The sequence below is a fragment of the Chlamydotis macqueenii genome, chromosome Z (genome assembly GCF_036417535.1).
Source record: "Chlamydotis macqueenii isolate bChlMac1 chromosome Z, bChlMac1.mat, whole genome shotgun sequence".
NCBI classification, from domain to species: Eukaryota; Metazoa; Chordata; class Aves; order Otidiformes; family Otididae; genus Chlamydotis; species Chlamydotis macqueenii.
In genome coordinates, this window is record NC_141593.1 from 39,543,386 (window position 1) to 39,571,371 (window position 27,986).

The 27,986-nt window shown below is 37.7% G+C and overlaps 1 protein-coding gene across 3 annotated transcripts; it reads left to right on the forward strand.

Annotated features, from left to right (window-relative positions):
* Nucleotides 1-27,946, forward strand: CEP78 (centrosomal protein 78). Of its 3 annotated transcripts, none has more exons than XM_086770319.1 (17): nt 1-65; nt 1,953-2,225; nt 2,449-2,624; nt 3,248-3,320; nt 3,844-3,947; nt 4,723-4,897; nt 6,818-6,931; nt 7,161-7,225; nt 11,502-11,610; nt 12,433-12,450; nt 13,446-13,581; nt 14,527-14,572; nt 15,648-15,788; nt 21,930-22,007; nt 23,759-23,925; nt 25,439-25,592; nt 27,098-27,946. In XM_086770319.1, the coding sequence occupies exons 2-17, from the start codon at nt 1,964-1,966 to the stop codon at nt 27,620-27,622; spliced, it is 2,343 nt and encodes a 780-aa protein (XP_086626445.1). In that variant the 5' UTR covers nt 1-65; nt 1,953-1,963; the 3' UTR covers nt 27,623-27,946. The 3 variants fall into 3 exon arrangements, with proteins under 3 accessions (XP_086626445.1, XP_086626448.1, XP_086626446.1); XM_086770320.1 differs by having other exon boundaries at nt 8-58; XM_086770322.1 differs by lacking the exon at nt 12,433-12,450.
* The last annotated feature ends 40 nt before the right edge of the window (nt 27,947-27,986 follow it).

The window sequence follows — 27,986 nt, forward strand, 5'->3', positions numbered from 1 at the left end:
CGCCGGGGTAGCGGCGCGCGACGGCGGCTTCGGAGCCCGGGCGCGGAGGAGACGGCGGGTGACGTGTCCGTGTCCGTGTCCGTGTCCCTGTCCGTGTCCGTGTCCGTACTGCGATGGGGGAGCGGGCACGGGGCTGGTAGCCCAGCTGGGAGTCAGCAGGGGCTCTCTGAGGCCCCTTCCGGGATGGCGGGACCGTCCGTGGGGCGCGTACGGGGCGGGATGCCGGCTGGAGGCTGTGGTGTTGTGCGCTTAGGTACAGCAGAGCAGCGGGCCCGGTGACGCGTGTTCAGCCCCAGCAGCCCGCCGAGCCGTGCTTCACGAACTGTATAAGTAGAGAGTAAGCGTGTAGGGAAGCTTCCTGCGTGTGCCTTGCCGTTCCGGATGTAGGGCATGGTATGGGCTTTTTTTACCCCCTATAAATTTGCCCAGCTGTTTTTTGAATTTCTATAAACTTACAGCTTCCTAAAAACTCTTAGCATGTAACTGTATTTCTCAGTTTTACTATGTGCTCTGTTTGTTTGGTTTTTTTTCCTTTGTCACGAGCTAGTCAAGATATTCTAGGGTCGTGTGGGATGCACCAACTTCCATGCAGAAGAGTTCTCGCTTACATAGTTGTTTCTCAATTGGAAGCTGTTGTGGGTCTGATTAGTTTGGCCCTTTTCCTTTCTGCCTGCAGGTTGGGTTCAACTGCAGTGCTAGGGCCAGGAACTCCTTTCTTTACCTCAGCTAGAGGTGTGGTGTTTGGATGTTGCCATGAAAGCCACCCTGAAAGAACATTGCTTAAGCTCTGGAGATAAAAGGCTAATGCATTGTGTATTGATACAGCACCTGAGGTCTGTGGTGCTTTACAATTGATGGTTTCTGAACTTTCTGAAACTGAAGTGTTGGACTGTAATTTAATAATTTGTTCCTTTGGCCACAGTGTAGTCATTATCTAATGCTAGTAAATGAGAGCTAAAATAAAAGGGTATAAAGGAACTATTATTAGACTTTTTGTTCCTATTATTGTTACTGTTTCAGTAATCCAAATACTAACCATGTGATTATTTTTTTCTGAATTATAGTCTTACAAATGGCTGTCCTCACATACTTATACATATCCAGTAATTTTTTGTCCCATGTTGACATACAGACTATTTCAGAAGAACAGCTGAAGCTTTCTAGTTTTTAACAATATGAAAATATCTTTGCAATGTGAACAATGTTTGGTATCGCATGTGGGATACTTAATGCTGTCTTGAGTAAGAAATAAATAGATAAATAAATGGATCCTCTAAATATACTGGCAAATATTCATATTGAGACTGTGAAATTACTTACTCTCAATAGGCGTGCCATAGCAGTATTTAGAGAGTAAGTACTGTTTTGTTACATGGGTACTAATGTGTAACAAAAAATTATGCCTTCCTAAATTTACTCGGGTAAGTATATAAGGTATGCAATAGCAAAAATATTTAGGAAAATAGACATTATATTCTGTGTTATGAGAAGTTAGGCTTTTCATTGAAAGGGCAGAGAAGCTTACAACTATTTCTGTATGGAATAGTCACTTGTATATCTTGATGTTGGGTTGGGGATTGTCCAAGGCTTTCAGGAGTCTGCAGATCCTGACACTACAAAATTCAGTTTTAAGAGGAAAACAAGAGCTTTACAGCAGTTAGTGCTTGAACATTAGGCCTCTTGTGTTTGGGGTTTACCTATTTGTGGGAGAATAACAATGCAGGTTTGTTGGTGGGTTTTTTCAACCCCCTTATTCATTCAGCTGGGTTTACACAGGTCGCGAGCATCACAAGACTTCAATGTTTTAGCTGCCACATCAAAGACATGTAAATGCTATACAAAATACATGAACAGATACATGTTTTGGGTATGCATGTTGAATTGAGATTGTGTTGTGAAATCAATTGTATGTTAGAAAAAGTTTATGTATTTTTTTTCCTCCATTCTTTTAGAGAGGCGTCACATGGGAGAAATGATTGAGTCAGTCAAGATAAGAAGGCAGTGCATGCTGGATTTCTACTCATATTATGAACATCTTTGTGCTCTTCAAGGCTCTGTCCCACTGAAAGCTGTGAAGGCCAACCTGACTCAGGGTGCTCTTGACTTAACTGTAGATCGCATCAAAGCTGCTGATTGGGCACCACTTCTGAGTGCTATCAGGCATAATAAGACTTTGACTTCTATTGGAATAAGAAGTTTTCATCAACAGGGTCTTGGAGAATCAGGTTTGTAGTGGTGGCTATAAGAGATAAATATGTTGATGTAGGCAAGTTAGAATTTGTTCCATAAAACTTGGTGTGTGATTGAATACATAAAGGGAGGAATTGTAATGCCTAAGGAATTATTTCTATTTAAGAAAAGCAGGAAAAAAAGCAAGGTGTGATTATGATTGCTTTTCAGTCAGTAGCAACTCTATTTTACTGATCTGTGTTTTTTGTTGTTTACTAGGTGTTGAAACATACAAAACTTACTTTAGAAGGAGAATTCCAGCAATTCGATCAAAAGACTTGACTGGCCAACTATGCAAAGCTGTCACAGGCTGTCTCCGAATATCAGATGTACTAAAAAACTTAGACCTGCAGGGTTTGCTTCTGAGGGAAAGAGATCTAATACTTTTAACAAAGGTGAGAATATATTAATATACAAATAAATGGAAAATGTGCTTAAAACATAGAGCAGTAGCAACTAAATTTTATAAGTATTTATTACATACAGGGATGTTCCTCTTCTAAGATATCTTTGCGTTATCCATCGTGTGATGGATTCTTCTGGGACATTTAGTATAACCTAGTCTTGCTGAACCTGGTAAGCTTCGCTTGCCCTGGTTTATCAAGGCTTATTAGAAAGATCTTAGCAACATCTCTGGCATGTGTTTTGGGCGTATAACTTATGCTTGTGACTGAAAGTACTGTGCATATACATGACAGAAAGAAGGCTGTTGGACACTGAAGAGATAAAAACAGGTCTTCAGGATATGTTATTGGAACACTCTCCAGTTTGCTTGTGAGTGGCTTCTAGGAAAGGAGGTTGCTACTTGTTGCCCATAGGTTTTGGCTCTTCCTGTGATAAAGAAATGAACTGGCTTAAACTGAGCTTTAAGGTTCACTTGTTTTGACCTTCCTCTGAACCCCCTAGAGTTTCTTCTAGGGAGCACAAAGAGTTCTCAGCAGTTTGGGTGACTTGGTCTTTTCTATGTTTGTATTTTTGCTTTTGAAGCCAGTTAACAAACATTGTTTTTATTTTGAAGGGCTTGGCCACAGCTTCGTCGCTGGAGAGTATCTCTTTAGCCCACTGTCCGATTGGAGATGGAGGATTAGAAAGTAAGTTCAGAATCAAAATAATGTAAATTTACTTCTCTCTCTTTTTTTTTTTCCTTTAAATAGGTGAGTTTCTCAGTATTTTCATTCCTGTTTTAAATATAATGATTAAAATAACAATCTTCACTTTATTCTGTATAACAACATTTAACGATTAAATTTCTTCACTTGATACTAGTAAATAGCCGTACTATTTTATAATGATGTTTATATTTTTATTTAAAACAACAATGATAATATTGGTTGAGGCTAACCCTGTCTTGATTTGTTCAAGTTTACATAAATAAGCAAATAAAATAAGTTCTATTTTGTTCAGATAGTCTTTGCTAAAAACTTGTGCTAGAGATACATAATTTTAGAACACTTCAAATGCATTTAAAATAGACTTTGTATTTCAATGCTAGTTCTTTGTCAAGGCTTTTGCCTATTAAAGCTGATTCAGCTTTTTAATATGTCAGTGAAAAAGTATGTTCTGAAATCTGGCTGTGGTGTATGTAGATAACATACGTGCTTTTGTTTTCTTCAGCAATCTGTCAGAGTGTAAAGAATTCGGCTACTATCAGATATGTAAACTTCACAGGATGTAGCCTCACATGGCGAGGGGCAGAACATATAGCAAATGTATTAAAGGTAATTTAATCACCTTTCTTAGATCCAAATGTTTACAAGAACTTAAATACATTTGATGTTTTTTTTCTTCTACTTTCAAGCTCAAAATCCATCAAAGCACTTTGTGAGCAGCATATGTGAATACTAAAGTTAAGTATGTCAATAGTCCTCCTCAAATTTGTGACTTTGTATGCCAAAAGTAGCTTAGTTTACTGGTGTGGGATTCAAATACGGTATTTCTTAGTAAACATCAGTTAAACAACTAACAGTTCAGATGGATGTGTTTTCTTTAAATGAGGATTAGGGCTGTAAATGTGTGACATCTGTTTTGGGAAGCACTTGTCACAAAGTTTTAAAAATGTCTTAAGTATTCTTAAGCATTGGGTAAGAATAATTGAGTTTACAGTTTAGAAGCTACTAATTAACTGATTAGTAAGCTTGTGACTAGTACAATGTTCTAATTAATGTTAACATTGATTTGCATGAAAGCACGTAATTTCATAGTGTGTATTTCCTATTCAAGATGCATTGAAAGTGTCTGTCTGCCAAAAGAAGGTAATAAGATGCTGTGTAGCTGTATTTAATAATTTGCATTGCTAATTGGATAATCAGAAGAAACATGACTTAACTGTAATGTTTAAAAATTATTCGTATTTCTTGAACTCAGAAATGGTATAACTATGTTTCTTTCATCAGCACTCAAGCCATTAAACTTCAATTACAAAGATAACTTGTGATCTTGTCATCACTTGTGGCTTTGCCTTTGCACTTGGTAACAGCTTCTTTGTTTGCAAAGCACCAGGCAATGAAAAGACATGGTGAAGCTTGGGCCGAAAGCCTACGTTACAGGAGACCTGACCTTGATTATATGACCGGCCTGAGGCGGATTACTTTCAACTGCAACATGCTTGTTGGAGACAGAGGAGCAAGTGCCTTTGCAGACTGTCTAGGAGAGGACCTTTGGCTAAAAGGTATTTTGAAATGTTAGCTCTTAAGATATGGTAGTGGCAGGCAGAAAACTTAAAATTGTCAGTTATAGCAAATGTAGCCAGAAGAGTAACTCACTATTTAGCTAGGAAAGAGTAATCTTTTTTCAAAAGAAATTTCTCTTCCTCTCTAGAATTGTCATTGTGTCATCTAGTACTGTCCTCTAGTATTTTGGAGAACTAATTTGTTCTGCAGTATATCTGTACAAAATAACTAATGGTGGTGTAAGTCATAGCATTCTGTACATGGAATCAAATACTTACCTGTTGAAATTGTTTTATGGTTTGAGCCAGCTGTACAGATAACATGCATAATGATGGAAGAGGATCAGATTAGAGAACACTTAAGCAAACTGGTCACAGAGAAGTCCACAGACTCTGATGGAATGCATCTACAAGTGCTGCGGGAGCTGGCTGATGTAATTTTGAGGCCACTCAATAAGCTTTGAACGATCACGGTGATTAGGGCGGTGCCTGAGGAGTGGAGGATAGCAAATGTCACTCCTATCTTCAAGAAGGCTGGAAAGAAGAACAGAGGGAACTACAGGCCGGTCAGCCTTACAGGGATTCCTGGGAAGGTGGGGGTGTGCTGCCATCCAGAGGGGCCTCAGCAGGCTGGAGAAATGGGCTGATGAGAATCTAATGAAGTTTACCAAAAGGAAGTGCAAAGCCCTGCACCTGGTCAGGGATAAGCCCATGCACAAGAACATGCTGGGGGCTGTGTGGCTGGAAAGCAGCTTTGCAGAAAGGGTCCTGGAGGTCCTGATGCACAATGGGCTGTCCATGAGCCAGCAAAGGCTGACTATGAGCCAGCACAGTGCCTTTGTGGGAAAGAAGGCTGATGGTGTCCTAGGCTGTATTAGGCAGAGACTTGGGAGCATGTTGAGGGGGGTGCTTCTTCTCCTCTACTCAGCACTGATGAGGCCAGATCTGGCTCCCTTCTACGAGAGAGAGCTGGAGGTACTGGAGAGAGTCCATTGAAGGTCCCGTAAGATATTGAAGGGACTAGAGCAGCTCTCATTTCAGGAAAGGCTGAGGGAGCTGGGACTCTTTAGCCTGGAGAAGAGAAGGCTCAGGATGGGTCTCATCCAGGCATACAAATATCTGAAGGGAGGCTGTAAAGAAGGTGGAGCCAGGCTCTTTCCAGTGGAGCCTGGTGACAGGGCAAGAGGAAGCGGGCACAGACTGAAACATGGGAGGTTCCTCCTGAACATCAGGAAACTCTTACTGTGAGGGTAACCAAACACTGGCAGAGGTTGCCCAAACTGGTTGTAGAGTATTTATCTTTGGAGGTCTTTTAAGAGCTGTCTGGACATGGTACAGGGCAACTGGCTTTAAGGGAGCCTGCTTGAACAGGGGGGTTCGGCAAGGTGATGTCCAGAGGTCCCTTCCAGTCTCAGCCGTTCTATGATACCGTGCATGCACAACATGAAATAAATGCCAAAGCTATGATAGTACTATTTTGTGGCGACCATGTAACCTACTGATGTGTGCAAGCAATGAACTTGGAGAAGCACTTCGACTTTTTCGACTAAGTTGTGTGTTTGTACATGTGATGTTACCTTGGGCAGTTGAAGTAATTGGTGTCTGGGAATATAATGTCTACTAGGAATTGCCAAGGACCGTGACTTAACTGTGATTTTTATATTCCTTCCTTTGCAGTTGTTTAGCAGTTATTTCTTGATTTCTTGTTGATTTATATACTGATTTAGATTTCTAGTTTCGTCTCTGAAACTAATATTCTTTTTTTTAACCATAATTATTATTGTCATGTCCTGTTTTCTCATGGTTCATGTTCTATGAAATAGAGATTTTCAGCAGGTGTGGATTAATTGTATTAGATATTGACTACAGATTATGTCACTGATTCCTTTTTTTTTTTTTTTACCTCCTTAAACATTTTAGCACTTGATTTGCAGCAATGTGGAATATCCAATGAAGGAGCAAGGTCATTATTGGATGCTCTTCAAACTAATACAACATTAGTAGTACTTGACATAAGAAAAAATCCATTAATTGGTATGTATCTGTATCTACCTTTATCCATTTTGTGCTTTTCAGTAACTCCGTGGGAAAAAATAAACCACTTTTAAGGAAAAAACCTGCAACAGTATTTTGCTAAACTTATTTGAAATGGGGGAAGGGAGCAGTGTAGGTAATGTGTACTGCTTATTCAGTGATCTGTTTGTTTGCATAAATACTTGTCTCATACAGGAAATTCTTAATAAGGTATCTTAATTCATTCTAGATCACGTTGTGATGAAAAACATTATTGAAAGAGTTCTTACGAATGGCAGTAGTGCTAATCCGGAGGTATGTGTTGGGCATTTTGGAGTGAGTTTGAAGTTTTCTTTGTAGCTGCCATTGAATTTTTTTTTTTTTAAAGGACAACTTTGTTCAGAATGAATCTGAACAAGCTGTTGTAGTTATAAACAGAAGTCTGACTCTTAAGCAATTTAAAAAACAAACAAAAAACCCCTATGAAGGGAAAAACTAAAAACACCAGCAGCAAGATGATACTGTATTGGGCATTTTGTATGATTTCTTATGTCATTTAAGATATAACATGTAATAAAACCAGGATATCTGTTTAATGAAAAGAAAAACTGAAATATGTGTGTATACTTGGACATTACCATAGAATGTTAAGTAAATGTTACTGCTTGGACTGGTGGAAGGCTTTCTACTATGTATGTCTTTCTTGTTAGCATTGTAATGATAACTTTTCACTAAAAAGTAGAGATCACAAAATTTAAAACTTAATTTATTTTGAAACTTTTTTTGTCTATAATTTACCTAGTTAAGATTTTTTTTAAGTTACGCAAGACTATCCTTTTCAATACTAACCATCTAAGAAACCAGAGTTTAGTTGAAGTACAGTACTCCTTGCCATCTTATCTTAGTCCATAGGGAGTTTAGAGTAACGTGCATAAACTGAATATTTGGATCATTTATTATGAGATATACTGTTTAAATAATGAGGGGTTTTTTTTGTTTATAACTGAGAAATCGGATTCAGTTCCCAAAGGAGAAAGCAATAAAATGAGTGTACTCTTGTTCTTGTTTTCACAGAGCTGCAACAATCCCAGTTCTTGTTCTGGAACTTACTGCTTTTTTGGTTTTGAAAAGGCTTAAAAGTCAGAGCTGTGGATCTGTAGGGAGTATGTAATAAATTGAGAAGTTTGTGTGTAGAATTCCTTGAGGGTTATTACAGTTCCCCACTTCAATCTCTTAAAGACTTTTTTTTAATAAATTGAGGTTGGTTGTGAAGGAGCACTCTTTCTCCTTGGCAGATATGGTCAATGCTTACAAAATGTTGCAGGGATCACATGAAAATAGCTTCTGCCTGGAGATGCTCAAGATGATTGGAAAGTTGAACTGTGAAAAGAAGCAACTCCAACTAAGTGATCACTCAACTCAAGACATTTGTTTTATATTCATCCAGGTAGTGCAGTATCTTAAGTCTTATTGGCAATGCTAGTAATTCTTCATAGCTTGTTAACAATATGAAGGAAAAAGGACTGACCACCAGCTTGCTGAGTAACTTTGCTTCTTCCACAAATAAAAACAGCCTAGATCTGTTATTTCTTAAGCTCTCCGAGTAGGCTGTTGTGTATAACATTTGCTGTTTCTGATGGGAACAGTGCAGACACTGAAAAAGGGATAATCCACCTGATTAGCGAGATGAACGCAAGTATTTGATGTTGATATTCTTTTGAAACTGAAACATTTACTACCCTAATAGAGGATTTACAGTTGGTTTTGAGCTCAGTTACAGAAGCCTGGATATTATGAAGAGAAAAACAGTTGAGTTTCTTTGAGGTAGTGTCTTCATGTGCTCAATATAATTCAAAGTCAGCCATGTGAGGTTTTGTTTTGTTGTGTTGTGTGTGGATGTTGGTGCTGTGTTGTTTTGTGGGGGGTTTTTGTTGCTTTTTTTTTTTTTTTTTTAAGGAGTCAAAGCTCAGGGAATAAATTAGTAAATTGTCAGAGGTATTAATGAAGACAAACAGTTGGTCATTAAGCTCTGTTGCAGAAAGAACTGCAAGGACTGTTTCTTCATTCTGCCAATAGCCAAAATTCAGCCATACAATTTTAAAAAACCAACATACAAGTAAAAACAATTTAAGAGTGTACTTGTGAGAGTCTTATTGACATATTCTAAATTCTGATTGTAACTAACTCTCTGGTTCTTTCTATTTTTAACAAGTTTTAGTATAATATAAAAATGTCAGTTATTTTTCAGCTTTTCCATGAATTTTTTTATGGAGGATCCATTATAGACTAAGTTTACAAATGTAAAGCAGCAATGTTTATTTCTTGTAGCTTAAGCTTGTCAAACAGAACAGTCAGTTAACATCTACGCTGCTTCCTTTTGTCATCTGTGTACTGCCTCCAAACCTGTGAGGTTTTAAAAGGATGTACTGGTATATTTTTTGTAGTGGAGAAAACAGGGGTATCTATCTTTGAAATTATTTAATTTAGTAGAGTGGGTTTTTTTTAACCTTATTGTAGTTGCTAGACACCTGAATTTCATATTGATAGAAAACGAAGAATCAATTGGACTACGTTTAGCCTATGTATAGAGACTTCTTGAACACGTGTCAGATGTCATTTTCTGAGTGAAACTAATTTGTTGCTTACTCTTCCCCCCCCCCGATAACTAGAATTGCATGGATGATCATCCCTAGTACTACTTCCAGTTTCATCTGCCTCTGGTTTCAGCTTTTTACACTGCCAAAGGCTAATTGTCACAGTTATTCTGAGTAAAACTCAGTAAAGCGTAGAATTTGTTTCTATCTAAGGAGTGGCAGAGCTGCGTTCTGTACCATCTCATCATGGCACCTGTTGTGTCAACTCCGTGGTTTTGCTTATGCAGAAAATACATTAAGGTGCTACTGTATGTTACTTTACAAAGAGACGTTTAGTGTGCTTCTCAATGGCTTCATAATAATAAGCCATCATAGAGCATGTGTTGGCTGCCACAAATAGCCTGTAGTGTACTGTCACCAGTTGCTTACTAGGTACCGATCACAGCAGCCCTTCCATCCTGTTCTGCCTGAAACCTAGTTGTTTCTTTTTTGCTTTTCAATAGCATGTAGGTTCTTGCTTTTTCGGTTGGATTTTCAAGTTTGCAAGAAGAGCTGCCTATTGCTAACTGATGCCTTTAAATTTGATGGGCAGCTGAAACAGAGGAAAGTCGTACTATCTTGGCAGCACTGTGTAGCTAGTATAGTGGATTGTAATTGTAGATATGATTTGGTGTAATAGGTGGTGAAAGTTTGTGTAGATTCCTAGAGAGACTGAATAAGGAAAAATCCACTGAAGGTGTCTATAAAACAAGTTGCTTTCATAGTCTCAGCTCAAGGACTTAGTCATTTTTCAATACTATCTTAATATGTTTGCTGTCGTTATGCTTAGATTGTACAACACCAGCAGGCACCTAGACAGGAGGCAGGCTACTGGGCTACATGAACTTTAGGTTTAACCTAGTATAGCCGCTCTTTTATGTGTGTAATAAAACAAAATTAAGATACTCTTGCTCTTATAAGTTTACAAGTTAATTTTACTCTTTCTGTCTGTTTTTTAGTTTAAAATGAATAATCCACTTGTCTACAGCTGGATCTCACTCCTGAGACCCAGCAAAACTTATACAAGGATTTATTTGAGTCTAAAGCTTAAAATAAAACAGTTTTTCTTCCTAATGATAAATTTGGACTAAACTTCGTTAGTTAGAGAACAGTAATCACATTTTAATCTTCCCTGTACATCAGATGAGATTAACTTCAGCATCGTGTTCCTAGTACTCTGATGTGGGGTTTAAGGCTGTCTGAGATAACCTTTGTATTAATATCTACTGCTTTTCCTTTGACGACTCCTTCAGTGCTAGACTTTGTACTAAGTATAGCTTGATGCACACTGAAGAATAAATAATGGTGTAACTTAAAAATATCTACCTGGAATAATAAAACTTATTGGGCAAAGAGGAACCTTTAAGAATAAATCCGTTACTGTAAGGAAATGAAGGTTTAAGTAGAGCAATTGCCCTTGATTATTACTATGTCTTAATTTTTGTTTGGAGGCTTTTACTGTGTAAGCATGAATTTTCATTACAGGCAGTGCAAATTAAACTTTGTATTTTTTAAAATACTAACTTCATTGGTAACACAAAATCATGTTAGGGAAGTTTTAATTACTCTGGAGAACATTGGCCTGAGCCAGTCATTCCTAGCAAGCCAGCTTTCTGAGAATGAAAAGCAAGAGCCAGAGTTTCCTTTTTATAGGGTTGATGGCATTTTTTTTTACTATAAAAGGAGAAGTGTTTTGCACAGGAGAAAGGAAAATATTGGATGGGATATTATAATGGTGTTCTGGGAACACTTCCTGATAATGTAGCACTCAAGACTGGCATTGAATCTGTGTTTGAATTGGGGATTTTTGTTTTTCCTTAATTTTAGAGTTTATTATTACAGTTTCTCTATCTAGCCGAGTTCTCCATATAGCTGACAAAACCCCTTCTAATCTTAAATGAGAACCTCTTTAAATACCAGTTACTAAAACAATTTGTCTTTCTTTAAAAAATTACCAGTATAAGTGGCTGACATCTCCTTCTTCCAAGGATGCTTTGAAAACTAGACCAAAGAAAAGAACTATTGTCCTAGGAAGTGGTCGAAAAGGAAAAGCTACTATTCGTATTGGTAATACTGTCTTTATTTTCTCTGACTATAGTAAATTTTGTCTCAAAATAATCTTTTAATGTTTAACAGCTTTAACTATAAAATACATTATGTGTCCTAGGTGTCAGTGTTTTGTAGACTACTTGTCTTAAAAAATAATTCCAATTATTCTTAATTCAATAATGTGTCTTCTACCATCAGTAGTTTCTGTAGGAAGCTCGCTCTTGTTATGAGTGCTGCTAGATACGTGGCTGCAATGTGCCCTCTTTATTGTGAGGGTGGTGAGGCACTGGAAAAGGTTCCCCAGAGAAGTTGTGGATGCCCCATCCCTGGAGGTGTTGAAGGCCAGGTTGGATAGGGCTTTCAGCGACCTGGTCTAGTGGAAGGTTTCCCTGCCCAGGGCAGGGGGGTTGGAACTAGATGGTCTTCAATGTCCATTCCAATACAAACCATTCTATGATTCTATGAAAAAAGGAGAATATGCTGACTTAAATATGCAGAAGCATTGCACTTAGTTATTCTGAGTGCATTCTCCCCACAAGCTTTCACTTCTAGGAAAATTGGTGGTAGTTAAGTTGCCTAGTTCTTCTGATGTAACCTTTCTATAGCAAACTGTCCTTTGCCAGAACAAACAAGCATGCGTTGTTTGCTGATATAAAAAATGTTTTACGTTTTGGGATTTTTTAACTTAATTTAAACCTAGCATAAATGGTATGTTTAAAATAACATAGGTATCTTGAATATTTGTAATTAAGTACTGATAGCTGTGAAACACTAAATATTTTTCAATAAGTTCCTAAAAATTTCACTAATACATTTGGCTGTTTCTCATCTTTGCTCTAGTTATCTGGAAGCAGAGAGGTAAGCATAAATTAAATTGAGGTCTCTGTACAAATAAACTGTGGTGATCAGGTTGATGGAAGAAGAAAATGCCTGACAAATATAGTTGTGGTGTTTTTTGGTTTTGTGGGATTTTTTTTTTTTGCCTTTTTTTTCTTTTTAAGGAGGGAATTAGGAAGTGAAAACTACCATTTCTGCTGTTTACTTGTTGAGACCTAACTAAAATTTGGAATCCTCTTTCCACATTTATGCATTTTTATACCATTGCAAAATTAGTTTTTTTCACTGATCTCAGAGAAAAAATAACCTGAGTTCTCATTGGTTTAACTATATGAAATACTAAGTGAACAGTTTTTTGGGCTAGTTAGTTTCTGACTCATACACTACCTGCAGTAGAGTGATCATCCACACAATGTATTTATTCTGAATCTACTTTGAGTGACAGTGTATCATTTAAAGAACAACAAAAGACCAGATAAGTGAAGATGACTTTTCATTATTATTCCTCTTAAGTGAAGGTATTCCTGGTGTTCTGTAGAAGCAACCAACAGAAACACCAGCTTTAGCTTCAAGCATATTTTGCTTGAACCAACGTTCTTCACAATAAAGCCACTAGAGGGCAATTTGAAGCACATGGATAGCCTTATTGTCTACGTGGACAGTTTACACTTTAGACAACCGAGTTAGGTATCTGAAATTAGTAATGTGAATAAACCTCTTTAGCTACAAAACTTTGCTTCATTTTTTTAATAGGAGCATGTCTTACTTAGATCAACCTAACACGACAGTTAAGTGTTCCAGCTTATAATTGCAAGCAGATAAGCTGTCCACCCCTCTTTTTGAGAATCAAAACAAAAGTTTTTGAATACTTTAGCAAAATTAGACTGAATGGTAGATTTCCTACAGTCCCTTTTATACATAGGAGATTTTACTTATGAACAATATGCTGTGAATTTATATGTAAATAACTAGGGATAATGAATTTTCTTTTCTTCTGTTCCTGCTTTTCAATACAGGAATAATGCCTAAAAAGTCTGTAAGTCCTGGAAAAAAAAATACATCTGTGAAAGACAGTTACTCACCAAAACCACTACCACCGGGCACAAAAGGCTTCCTGCCTTGGCGGACTGCAGAACGTGCAAAGAGATGCAAGTGAGGTTTTCATAGTACAAGAGAAAATCCTAAAGCACAAAACCTGCATGATAAATGTAGTAGAGAGAAGTGCTAGTGTTTTAAAAACACGTATTTGAAAGTTACACACGTAATTTCATATTGCATCCATAATTTTTACTGTTTATGTAAACTTCGAGGAGGTTACATAAATTCTTAAGTTTTTAAAATACACAAAAAGATATAATTTGGTGACCATAGGAATAACCAGGTGCAGCGAAAAAACCTCCCACAACCAAACCCACGTTGCTTGTTTGTTCTCTTGTTACTAATGAGTTATCAGACTTACTGTAGCTGAAGATGCAATTAGTTTTCTAAGCTTGTAGTATAGTTGATTTGGCATCCAGACTGAGGTGCCTAGGTATTTTCTCTCCCTTTTCTTTCTGCTCTGTCTCCCCCAATGCCAGCATAATTCCTGTGATCATCTGAGCCCTGTGAAGTAAATTTTAAAAAAAAAAAAAGTTACACATGGAAGCCATAATATTATTGTCATGCTTCCTTTTGAAACAGTTTTTGTTCTGATTTTTTTTTTAATGTATTCCCTAGACCTTGGCCTCTCAAAATGGAGGCTATATAAATATTTAAACAAAAAAATACTTAATGCTGTGTCATAACTCTTTTTATTAAACCTATTTTTCAAATGCTGAACACCAAATTCTCCTGTTTAGTTCATAGTAATTAGCTAAGCAAGATGCCTATTGAAGATACTACTGTTAGCATCCAGTAATATTGCTTTAATAAATTATGAAGTAGGAGTACTAATAGAACAAAATGAGGATGTTAGGAATGTTAAAGGTATATAGTGCAGTGTCTGATGCTGTTTTTACTCTTAGTGCCTGTCCTAGAATCCTGTGTTTGGAAATGGAAGTAGCAATGGTGACATTATAAACTCACTTTTCTCAAAAATGTTTTCTTTTCTAACTTTAGAGGAAGGCCAGTGGATAGTACTGAAGAATTACCAGTGAAGATTCAGGTACTGTCTCTCTCATATGATGGTTTCTTTAATAGATGAATGCCTGAAAAAAGATGAGAGTATTCTCAAAAGAATCTTATTATCTAAAAGTTAAGACAGGAATATACTTTTAAAGTTTCTCTGTATCATTGTCTTTTGGTTTCTTAGCCTTATGAACAAGCTGGGTTTGAGTATGAGTACAACAGCTCCAGAGGCAGTAATGAGAATTAACAGCATTTTTCTCCAAAAGGTTCTGCTCCTTCCTTCCTCTCTTTCCTCCTTTTGCTTTTGGCCTACAGACTTAGGTTTCCATCCATCTGTGAACTGCTGTAGCATATATACCAACATGGGAAAAAAAAAAACCCCTCTTTCATCCTTCTCCTTCGCATCTTATTTCCATCTCCCTGCCTGCCGCACCCACCAGAGAAAAGCTGGAGAGGTGTCTTAATGTGTGCTAATGAACTAAACTGGCTCACAGAAGAGTCTGATGGTTGCTGAAGCCAGCACGTGTCCCTTGCTCTGATGTAGGCTTCCCATGCAGTCCTTTGGGAAAACCTGGTCCGGCACAGGCTGTCCACATGCCCCTTTGGGCCATCTCTGCTCTGGCATGGGGTCTTCCCTGGGCTGGAGTGTGGGTATCAGTTCCACCATGGAGCACCTCCTCCTCCTTCGAGCCTGGTGTTCCGTCTACTCTTTCTCACTCTTTTTGTACCCTCCTCTTTTGCTTGTCTGGCTTTTTTTACCCTTTCTCGAACAGGCTTTCCCCAAGGCACCGCCTTCTCAGCTGTGGGGCTCAGCTGTGCCCTGCGGTGGGTGGGTTGGAGACTGCGGCAGCCGACTGTGTCCAGCATGGTGCAGCCCCTGCAGGGCCCTGCTACTAAATCCTTGCAATCCAGATATATACACACATACGAATTTTTAAAATATTGTTTTATGCAAGCTTATTTCAAAATTGCGTATCTGGACAATGTATATACATTATAAGGAACTCTGGAAAATGCATTTAAATTAAGCTTTTGGTACTGTTTAGTATTTGATTTTTATTCCACAGTGTAATGCTGCGAGTGGGCATGTTTTTCTTTTCTGATGTAATTAGACAGGTATTCCTGTGAAAGTGACAGTAGAAAGCGCTTCTACATCTGAAACCGAAGACACAGAAGACTTAGGTGATGTTATCCATCATCCTGATTTGGCAAAATTAGATGAGATTAATGTAACAAAGAATCAACAATTACAGGTAAAAAGCATATCCTGTACCTTAAACTCCATAAAAGCAAATTATATCAATTAAACCATGTTTTATTCATGAATTTATGGTTAAGCTAATATACCAGTCATGGAGCAGGATTTCTGAATAACTTTTAATTATCCTGCATTATGTCACACAGGCTCCCATTTAAAAAGATGTGTGTCAAATATACACTGAATTTCCAGTCTCTGAATAGTTCTACTGAAGATGTGTACACTTAAAAGCATATTGTCAAATCAGGGCCATAATGAGGAAGAATTTAACTTAATACACACAGCTGCAATATGTGTAATTTCTCTGTTCCAGTCTTGAATCATGGGTCAAAAATCTTTGACCAGTGTTATTGCCTGTAGTATTTCCTTTGTAAATGTAATTTAATGTTATTTATAAGAGCTAAAATATTGTAATGATTGTTGTGAAAAAATAATTAAAAAAAAACCTGGAAGTGTGTTAAAGCTCCATTTTATAACTGAGCTTGGTAACAAACTTTTCTCATTTGCTTTTTTATTATTCCATCTACATCTTTGATAGTTCTAAAAAGCTAGCAGCAGCAAGACTCGCTGCAAATTTCTTGGCAGGGAATGTTCTTACAGAAGGAGGGAGAAACAAAGAGTGTGTTTCAGTGACTCAGGCTGCTCAGGTAATCTAGAACTATTACAAGGTAACAGGCAGAATAGCTGAGGTATTTCTGAAGTGTTAGGATTTGAGTTTTGTTTGGAGAATCTGCACTGCCTCCAAATTAATACAGCTGAAAATAAGACCTATAGTCAGTCTGATTTGGGTGGTGGTTGTTACAGAGCACTGCACTGAATGAATTAACTGTTCGTGTGTATAAATATGAAGACCATATAGCTGTCTTTAAGTGAAGTGAAGCTGAAACTTAACTTCTTGCAGATCTATATGTAATGGGAGAGTTAGGGTGGCTTTGAGTTACTGTGGAAGGCTAAAGGACTGTAAAAGTACTGCATAAGTAACTACCTACCTTTTATTTCAGCTCATGTATACTTTTTCTTTAGGCCTACCCTTTTTCTCTCTAGAGCTTTTGTTCAGAAAGATTTTCAAGGTTTTCACGTGTTGCTGGGACTTAAAGTTGTATAGCATTTTTCTTCTTTGTAGGTGATTTCATATTACTGTTTGTGTGCAATATATTGACACTGTGCTATGCAGTGGCTTCAGCACTCTCATCAAGGGCATTGTGTCTGGAATTATGGAATTCCATGTCACATGCATATTGCACCAAAAACTTCTATGCAGCAAGTACAGTGCTTTCAGGAAACACATGATGTATTTCTTCTTGGTGTTTGGAGAGGGAGGAATATAACTTTCAGGACACCTTGCAGAGGCAGATAGTGTTTTGTGCTTTGAGGAAGGGTTGTCATATCGACCCATGTTGTCAGTGTTACCTGTAGTACTACATATAGAGCAACTGTAAGGATGGGATAATTTGTGATTAATTTGAGCTTCATGGGAGGTAAAACTACAGATTTTATGAACCTACCCCAAAATTGGTTCTAAATTTACTGTGCTTGTAAAGGTCCAGACTTTCCTGATTTTGAAAACCAAGTTTTTTAGGCCATGGTTGCATATCAGACAGCACTGTTTAAGTAGTCTGGAACTGTTTCTCTGTCTCACTCATCCTTTTTGTTAGGTTGATGCAAAGCACAGTTTCATATTATGGCAGAACAGAACTAACAACTTGTCACCATTGAAATGAAGTCTATTTCCCCTCCATCTCTTAGCACTTTTCCGTTTCTTGCTTCAGTCTTTTTCTCTCTTGTGTCTTTTTTCATGTTTATCTGATCATAAGACAAGTTGATTCAGCTTGCTAATGTGGAGAAGACTCATGTAGTTCAAAAAGAAGTGCAAAGTCCTGCACCTGGGGAAGAACAACCCCATGCACAACCCCATAGAATCATAGAATCTTTAAGGCTGGAAAAGACCTCCAAGATCATCAAGTCCAGCTGCCAACCTAACACCACCAGGCCTACTAAACCATGTGCTGAAGTGCCACATATACATGTTCTTTGAACACCTACAGGGATGGTGACTCCACCACTTCCCTGGACAGCCTGTTCCAGTGCCTGACCACTCTTTCAGTAAATAAATTTTTCCTAATATGCAATCTAAACCTCCTGCAATTTGAAGCCACTTCCTCTCATCCTATCACTAGTTACTGGGGAGAAGAGACCAACACCCACCTGCCTATGATCTGCTTCAGGTTGTTGTAGAGAGCAGTGAGGTCTCCCCTCAGCCTCCTCTTCTCCAGACTAAACAACCCTAGCTCCCTCAGCTGCTCCTGTATGCTGAGGGCAGACCATCTGGAAAGCAGGTTTGCAGAAAAGGCCCTGGGTGTCATAGTGGACACCGAGTTGAACACAAGCCAGCAGCGTGCCCGTGCAGCAAAAAAAGATGAATGACATCCTGGGCTGCACTAGGAGGAATATTACTAGCAGGGAGGTGATCCTTCCCCTGTATTCAGCACTGGTGTGGCCACACCTGGAGTTCTGTGTCCAGTTCTGGGCTGTCCAGTACAAGAGAGACAAGGATGTACTGGAGAGACTCCAAGAAGAGCCACAGGGATGGTTAAGGGACTGGAGCATCTCCTGTGAGGGAAGACAGAGAGCTGGGACTGTTCAGCCTGGAGCAGAGCTGAGGGAGGATCATATTAATGTATATAAATACCTAAAGGGAGGATGCAAAGAGGACAGAGCCCATCTCTTCTCTCTGATGCCCAGTGGCAGGACTAGAGGCAGCAGACGCAAACTGAAACACAGGAGGTTCCCTCTGAGCATCAGGAAACACTTTCACTATGGGGGTGACTGAGCACTGGTACAGGGTGCCCAGGGAGGTTGTGGAGTCTCCATCCTTGTCTATATTAGAGAAACATTTAGATGTGGTTCTGAGCAGCTTATTGTAGGTGCCCCTGCTTGAGCAAGGGGCTGGACCAGATGACCACCAGAGGTCCCTTCCAACCTCAAGCACTCTCTGATTATGTGAGATTTTTCCAGGTTAGTTTTCAGCCATTTTAATGACTCACGTTGGCATGTGTAGTTTGGCGTAGGTGCGGTCATTAAAGAGCTCTTAACTGCAGAGCTGCTTGAGTGCGGAGTTAATTTGAGGAGCTGATCTAGCTGAAAAGTAATCCACTGTATTTGCCTATACCAGGCCTTGGCACAGCCTTTCAGTACAGTGGGACAACCAGCTGTGCTAGAACAATGATAGGATTGTAGAGTGGGAATCAACTGTAAGAGGTAAGAACTTCTTAAACTGCTGCTGTACCATAAAAGCTCTCCAAACATCCCTTGATGTGACTAAATGACCAGAGTTTCACTTTAGTATGCAAATCCTTGAACTTTTCTGCATCCTTCAGCTCAAAAAGGGGCTTTAAGCATACTACTTACTGAAACAATATTAATTATGTTTTCGTTTAAAAAAAAATCTTGTCTAACAAAAAGCTTAATTTCTGCTTAAATGAAAAATAAGAACTGATAAATATTCTTTCCTTCTACTAGAGGGAATTTGATATGTTAGAATTGCCTCTGTTGAACAATGTAGTTGAGAACTCTCAGATTTTGAAATTTTAACTAAGGATACAAATGCTGAACTTCACCCTTAGTATAATTACAAGGGTAACTCTTTCTACACATTGATGCTATGTGAATCACGTAGAAGTAGACATTGCACTATAATTCCTTTTTAAAAATAAGGACAACAATGTAATGAGGTAGAAAACCATGGGTAATTAGTTACAAATTAAAAAATCTTTTTATTTTTTAAATGTCATTTTTATACCTCTTTCTGTTGTTGAGTAGTTATATTACATACAGTAATTCTGAGTGCTAATGATATATTTGCTGTTCAACTTCATCTTAAAGGCTGTCAGTGCTGTCTTTCTGGACTACACTGCTAGAAAGCTCAGTCTCCTAGCTTGGATGTATATTTAGCTCTCTGATGTATTTTAACAAACTTTTTCTGCACAAAGACTAGAGAATTGTGTAAGCTAGTGCATTTCTCAAAAGCAAATCAAAGAATAAAGTGTACCTATACTTGTAGTTTAATGGTGACGAATATGTTTGCACAGGTGCAAGGCATCTTCCTTTAAATATAGACTTCTGGTACTGCTTATGAGGAGATGTAACTGCAGTGTTTCTCAATTTTTTGTGAAGTCAGTTCATCAAATATTGTGTGATAAATCAAGCTTAAACAAAACTACAGAACCTCCAAATTTGTTTAAAAACTCTTGATAATTTAACTATTTTCTAAGCCTTTGCCTTTTGAAAATACAAACGAGTAATTTGAAGAAAAGGGTCAGTGCTGTCACCTTTAGAATTGTCTAAAATCTGTCCACAACAAAAATATTATAGAACTAAGGTTTCTAAAGTACAGTTGCTTGCCAAAAAAACCTACACCATAGAAACTTTAAAATACATGTATATACATAGGCACACAAACACTATAAATGGAACTGTAAGAATTCTCATGTCTGTGGTACCTGTGATGAATCTTCAAAGCTGGGTTATGGGATTCCAGCTTACATGTCAAGTTGTGAATGTAGAACATTGCTACTTTCTGTGCTGTGCTTCTGTATCTATAAAAGGATTTCTAGATCCTATTATTTCCACATGTTCTAAGGTAGATTGCAGTAAAATTGTGGTATTTGTTGAGGGTTCTCCTTAGAGGGTCCCCCTTTGCCCTTATGCCTGGAGGCGATTTTCTTACATCATGGCAGTTAGATACTGCTAAATCTCTTCCCAAATACTGTACCTGCTGACCTCTGAGTGTTTCTCCTGTGTTCAAGTGATAAAGATATGACTAGGTTTCTAGTTTCAGGGTTAGCCTGGTTGATGCTAGTCTTGGGATCGTAGGAGTGGGCTTCACCAAACCCATAATCTTCTCTCTAAGTGGCTGTCACTGGGAGGGCTATATCTAGAATATTTTAGAAACTGCATCTTTGAATCAGAGGCAAGAGTCCTTCACATCCAATAAGACCTGTGAGGAGTGCTCTGCCTTTGTGGAAGCATTATTTTTACTGTGCGTTCTGTTGCACGCCAGTCTTCTCACTTGACTGCTTGTATGAAGTGCAGTAGTATGCTCTTGAATAAGCTTTTGATAGTAAATAAGGTATTTCAGTACTATTTGGATCTTTGCTTCTCTGTAGAACTGATTGATAAGGTTTGCACAAAAAGCAGTGTCCTGTGTTGCATATATGTGCCTGTGTACAAGGTGTATAGAGAAAGTGAAGAAGTTTTCTATACTGTTAATTCATATAGGTTACCCTCTGAAAAAGTAAAGCAGATTGATAATTTTAACAATTTTCATCCTTGGAACTAGAAGACTGTGTTAAAGCATGCAAGAAAAAAAAATCCTATTTGTTTTTCCACCGCAGATGCTGTAATTAAAGATAAGATATTCTGTGATACAAGAAAACATGATGATGGTTTATCCTGACTACTATTCACTGAAACTGAGAGATTAACTACTTAGAACTAAAAGTTAAAATACAAGTGTAGGCATCTCATGAATAAGACATATTTGTTAGATGTTTGGGTTGGGTTTTGTTGTTAATTCCGCACTAAGCTGCTTAACTCACTCTGACAGCTTGGAAAAATTCACTTTTTCTCCTGAAGAATTAAGTGAAACCAATGGGAAAAAGTACATTTCTTACAGTTCAGAATTTTGTAGTCCTACTGCTGTAATAAGCAATAAAATACATTCTGAAAATCTAGGTATGGCAACTAAGGATTTCTTTTAGAGCCTAATTTGAGCTTTTGATGAGGTAGACATATTTAGTTTAAAAATGAGGTTTGAAAAGGCAAAGAAGAAGGAGAGGAATTAGAGGAGAACATAGATTCCTGATGGTAATGTTGTAGTGCTATATTCTCATGTTATCTGTTGCTATATTGCAAATCTGTTAAGTGAATCACACTTATTTCCACTTTCCTGTGTTAATTTTTTTGCATCCTAGAATTATGTACTAGTAGACCTCTGTCATGTATTTTTGTAGAAGATGTGTTATTGCTCGGAATGCTGTGTGCTCGTTCTTAGTTGGACATGTTGAGTTTTTGTATAATATTGCATGTTGATCTGACATTTTGAGATAAATTTCATGATAGTTTATCTGTGTTATAGTTGGAGCTGGAAGAATGCACGCAAAAATTAAAGGAAGAACAAAGAGCCAGAGTAAAGGCTGAGGAACGGATAATGGAGGTAATGATACTTAACTGTTAATCATCTTTACTTTTAAAGGAGGCACCAATCAAACTATCCATTTGCTTAATTAGGAGTAATTATCAATGACCTCTAATGTGATAGCTTGCGGAGTTTCAGTTCAAAGTCACATGGATCACTTACTAGCCTAGGGGCAATGATGAAATCTGCGTTTAGTAATGTATTTGTTCTGATACTATTCCAGAGCCTTGAACTCTGGAGTCAAGCCACTCTTTCAATGTGTTTCATTCATTTAGTGTATTACTTATGATCTGGGGCATCCTGATGTTTGTTTTTCTTAAGAAGGTAATTAAATCTGTTTGCAGTTTGCAGCAGATGGATAGTTCGTTGAGGTCTCCCACCTTCTTTATCATGACATGCTGAAAAGCTGTTTGTGGCAAATGTTGTTTAATTTGGCTTATTCTGTCTCTTTGATTTTTAAGTTTTGTTTCTGCAGGCAATAAAAATGTCGGATGGTTTTTCGCATAGCATGTTGGCCATAGCTGTTAGTTGCTGTGAAGCGCAGTTTCGCATTATGATGGAACTGAACTAACAACTTGTCACAGTTAAATTGTCAGGTCTATTTCCCCTCTGTCCATTGTTGATGACCTAAAAAGATCCTTTTGCATTAATAAGCAGAATTTCTTGTAATAGAGTTGACTGTAAGATAGTGTGAACAAGTGCATTTTGTTCTTAGATTTGATCTAGAGTGGAATGAAAGTGGTTGGTACCCTTTGGAACTTAAGGAACAAGTGGTACTGCACAATGCAGGGAGCAGATATCCACAAGGACTCTGCACTCTACACGGCTCATCGTAGTCCTCCGGTGCTACTACACCATCCTCCTGTACTGTGAAGTACACCAGTGGACTCTGCTGGATATCTGCTATTTGAATACTTAAAATGCTTTTTAGGCTGAATACTCACTGCAATAAATCTTTCTCTATGATGCTAGACTGCTTCGACCTAGCACCTTGTCTCAGGAGAGGGGATAAACTAAGTAGCAGTCATCTCTAAAATTGTTCATTTTTGTGCTAGTTTAACAACTACAGTGCACTACACAGATCTGTAATTTTTTGTCCTTCTCTCATAAAGGATGAAAGAAGTAGCTGGTGGTAGCAGTGATTGCATAGCTATAATCTTAAATGAGAATCTGAGTTAATGTTTCCCTCGAACACAAAACCGTATATATCCTACTGTTACCATTCAACTTACAGTTTGTCATTGATTTGATTGTTGTTCAATGTGGAGAAAAATTGGGTCACCTTAAACACTCGTTTTGGGGATGCACAGTGCAGGGGAGAGATACAGTAGCATGCATTTCCTCTGGTACAGAGAGGCGAGTATAAGGAGAGCATTGGCCTTCATTAAAGTTTTTTACTAGTAAAGTAAATTCCTTTGTGTTAACATGTCATACAATACATGCAAAATAACATTACATGAAAGCTAATTCTTTTTGCTTGCACTTGCTCAGCAACATTCTGTGCATACTGAAGACAGTGCTGAGCCAGCAGTTTTGAGTTCCTGCAGCAATTTCACTATGGTAGCATAGAATTATAGCTGTGGATAAACAAAACTGTAACCATGGCGTGAATATTTCTGGTACAGGAAGCTCTGTATCAGTTATATCGGTTACTTTGCATATTTCTCTTTGTGATTATGCTTGCAAAGATGGGGTTGGGCTTTTTTTTTTTTAACTGACAATGATAGAAATTACTTTACCTTTTTCATTTTTTTTTTTCCTCCCTATAGCTGGAAATTGAAAATGCAAGATTAAGGGATCTAAATATCTCCCTATCTGAGGTTGTTCATGCGCAGTCAGTAACCAACATGATTTTGGAAGATGAAGGTGTTCTAGGCAGCATTGAGAACTCCTTCCAAAAGTTTCATGCTTTTTTAGACCTCCTTAAAGATGCTGGGTAGGTTGTCACTTTACTTAAATCTTACTTTTTCTGATGAGATCTCTTTCCAAAATGACCCTCCCAATGAAGTATGCTGCTTTCTCCTCCCCAGATCTCTAGAACTTTACTCGCAAAGAGCTAAGGAAGAAAAATTAACTAGGTACCTACTGTTTAGTCTTTTCTCAGTGGGTAAAACATGATCCAAGCACTGTCCAGCTGAATTAATGTATCTGTCCTTGGGAAAGGCTTTCAAGAAGCCCATTGCAAAAAAGAAGAAAGCTTCTATTAGAGCGTGTTTCCCAGTCTTTATGGGATCACCTGCAGCTCTTAGAATTTGCATGATACAAATGCAGTTGAACTGGCTTCAGAGAGTGTCTTGTTGCCTTGGGCTGCCTTTTACTAATTGAAGTACAGAAATATAGATGGATGAATCTGGCCTCTGTACTTAAATGCTGGATTATATATTATTACTTTAAGTGTTTTGGAGAGTATTGGTGAAAGTTTGTCTTAAAGCTTTACCACGGTACTTGCAGTTTCTCAGAGGATGGTTCATCCTTCCCATTTGTCAAAGAATTACAGCTTAATTTCTCAAACCTGTTTTGTAAAGCTTATGTAGCCAGGCACAGCAATCTTGTCCAGGAGAAGGAAGGAGTGATATGAAGATGCATTGTAGTCTACTCTGCATGTCCAGAGAAGACCACAAAAGATTTTATTTTCCTTCCCTGCCTCCTGCTTCCATCCACCTCCAAATTGTAATAATGCAACTTAATGTAAAGTTCACCCTGAGGCTGTGTTCTAATTTTGTGCCAGTCAATTGGTAGAGTTGCCAATACTGTAAGTATGAATTTCAAACTTTGAAGGAAGGGAAAAATGCTTTTTCACTACATAAAAAATATTTTTTTCAGATGGGGCCTGTGTCTATTCCTGGTAATAGGGAACTGCTCTGAAAGTTACAGAATCCCAATCACAAAGACTGCTCTTCTCAATAAGCTTCTACATATAATGTGCTGTGCTATCAATTGATGGCTGCAGCTTCTCACTTCTTATTGAGGCTTGAAACACCCAAGTGGTAGGCATGGCCAGCTTGCAAGCTGGCAGGTGAAACAACATGACTGCATTGTGAAGTACGTAATTGGATTTGGCTGTTAGAGATTATGCTAGTTTGGGAGATGTGCACAAGTCTTCTGCTTGAATGAGAGTTTTAAATCTTTTTTCTGCCTGACAGGGAATTTGCTTGCCAGCATGCCGCTCTGAGATCAGTGCTAACTGAGGGAACTTCATTCTTAGCCTCATAACACTGAGTAAAGACTTGAGAGTTTTGAACCTGCAGGCTAATTTGTGCAAAGATAGGAAAATACTTTAGCTACTTGTTTTCATCTTTATTAAGCTACTTTGAGCTTCTCAAAACATAATGGAAAAACTATCTTCAAAGCTTCAAACAGATTCTGTTTCTTCTTCTGGTTTTGAACGTTTAGGTCTTTCACAGATTAAGAATTCTTTGTGTCATTTTCTGTTAAATTTTATTTTACAGACTTGGACAACTTGCTGTATTAGCTGGGATAGACCAGTCAGATTTTGGTCTTTTGGGGCACCCACAAATGAATTCGACTCTCAGTAAGCCTGCTAATGTGCTAAAGGAGAAGTCTTTCGAAGAAGAAAGACAAGAACACACTCAGAATAGCAAAGTAAGTCTATAGAAGGAATGCTAGTGGCAAGGTACTTGACACTAATGTACTTTTCAGCTGTTACCCTTCTCTGACTCAAAGTAATGATTACCAAATGATCCATGAAGTTATTATCGCAATCTTTGCTGTAGCTGTATTTATACAGATAATAATAATTCAATTATTAATGTAAGCTTTTAAAGTGATTACTATTTGGAACAGAAACCATAGTATTTTGTAATGTACGAAAGAAAGTGTTGGTGGTAATTATCTTGTTTCTGAAATATGAAGTTCCAATAGTAATATATATCCATTACAAATGGAAAATACCACGACTAGGTTTTTTAAACACATTTAAAAATTATATACAGTGGTTTTCAAAAATTTCGTCTTATAGTAGAGGATAGTACAATATGCCTATTGAAAAGCACAAATTTTCTTTTAAGTAATTGCAGTGTATATGTCCAGTCCTGGTAGATGTCTTTGTGAGCCATGCCATGAATTTCAGAAAACTATAAATTTGCAATATTAACAACATAAGGTCATAAGGGTTTAGTTTATACTCTGAAGTCTGGATTTTTCAAGGAAATACTAAAGTCCCTTAAAAAAAAAATAATTAAAAAAAAAAAACCCGAGTTTAAGTTTTTAAGGTAATTAAAAATTAAGATACTGGCAGCCAACAGCAAAACTGTCATGCTAAGAATCATTCTACATTCCAGTATGTTTCTTATACCCAATGTCTTCCCCATTAAGTGTTCCAAAGTCCTCAAGAACACCACGAGCTTCTAAAACACAATGATAATTGGTGTTGGGTTTTGTTGTTTAATGGTGTGGAAAGCAATTTGCAGTTTCGCAGTTTGAATCTGCTGAAATTATTCAGGATAATAGAGCAATTCTCATTATAGGTTCTTTTACGTTTGTTATAGTTTGGCTTGCCACAGTGTTTTCAGCTGATGGACTCTTCTGCACTATGACATTAACTTGTTCATGCAGTATATTTAAATAATTTATTTTCTAATTCAGCTACATTTATAAGCTGACCTTAATTGTTTTTTTTTTTAAGCATGCATGGCAAAGGATAATTATAAAAGGCTTCAACTAACACTTACACTACTCTCCTAGTATTGGTTAGTTTGGATTCTGGTAGCAGCTAGGTATTGTGGGATAGACTGTTGGGACCACACTACTGTGAACTGTGAGCAAACATAATGAATTGCAGGTATTTCCGAATGATAGACATGATTAGGCTTTGGCTGCTTCATTATAACTGGCACATTTCTGTAGTATGAAGTTCAAGCTAGATGTGAAACTGTAATGTGCCTACCCTGTGTTATTATCACCCTAGCAATCTGAAACTTGCTGCTTTGAAAAGTAGTAAAGGTTGTGTGATTGCTTTTATCTCTGAATCTTTTCTATATTATGTAAAGACTTAATTTTGCTATGCAGATTTTAGTATATGGCAGTTGCAATACTGGATTTTTTTTCTCTAGTTCCATCAGTATCTTCACTGGAATCTCCTCTTTCAGAACAGAGCTGGGGACATCCAAGTTGCTCCTCCTGGCACGTTTCAATCCCAGATGGTTGTGAATAATGCCTTCCCTGCTTTTAGAGAAATACAAGAACTACAGACTGCTGGGCAACAGAACCAAGCGGGTTCACATAAAGAAAATGAAGCTCAAACAATTAACCAAAATAAAGAAGATAAGCCTCAAAGTAGTACTCCAGTATTCTCTGAGAGAAGAGTCAAACAAAACGAACAAGCAAAAGGACATCACTCAGCAAGGCAATTGGTTACCAGTCTGCATTCATTTTCTGATTCCAGTGTAGATACTAAAAGTAATGGTAACCGAATATCCAGTGGTGCTTCTGGTGAAAAAAGCAAAAATTGTTCTTCAAAGAAATACATCTGTAGAACAACTGAAATGGCTATTCCAAATGATGCAGCAAGAGGAGAACAAAGTAGACTGCAGGCAGTAAGCTGCTCTGGAACTGATACTGTAGGATCTGTCTCTGAAATACAAGAAAGCATCCAAAGTGTTACCAGCATTTGAAATGGTTCTAAAATGTTTGTACTGTTCTTTACACTTGCAAGATTAAAAATAAATTTTGGTTGCCTTAGTATAGTTTGTGAATTTTTTGTAAAGTAATGTAAACTTTGTAACCTTTTAAAGCATTGCATGTTGTTTAGTGTTCCTGTCTCATGTTTGTATCACTTGTCACTAGATTTTTTTTTTTTTTTTTTTTTCCTTTTTAAAATGTGGTACACTGGTAGAATGGTACCCTTCAGTTTGTACTGCATACAAAAGATTCCTGGCATGTGGATTTTATTTTCTATTGCAGATTTCATTATAGATTGTAAACTGTTTTGAGCTAATAAAATTACTTTGAGTACATTTTTTGTCCAGTGTTTATTTC

What these genes read in the sequence shown, in the direction of transcription:
- CEP78 (XM_086770319.1), top strand. Translation starts at nt 1,964, where the DNA reads ATGGGAGAAATGATTGAGTCAGTCAAGATAAGAAGGCAGTGCATGCTG. An exon ending in AGAGGACCTTTGGCTAAAAG is followed by an intron (nt 4,898 to 6,817) that starts GTATTTTGAAAT and finishes TAAACATTTTAG; the next exon opens with CACTTGATTTGCAGCAATGT. An exon ending in GACCTCCTTAAAGATGCTGG is followed by an intron (nt 23,926 to 25,438) that starts GTAGGTTGTCAC and finishes TTTATTTTACAG; the next exon opens with ACTTGGACAACTTGCTGTAT.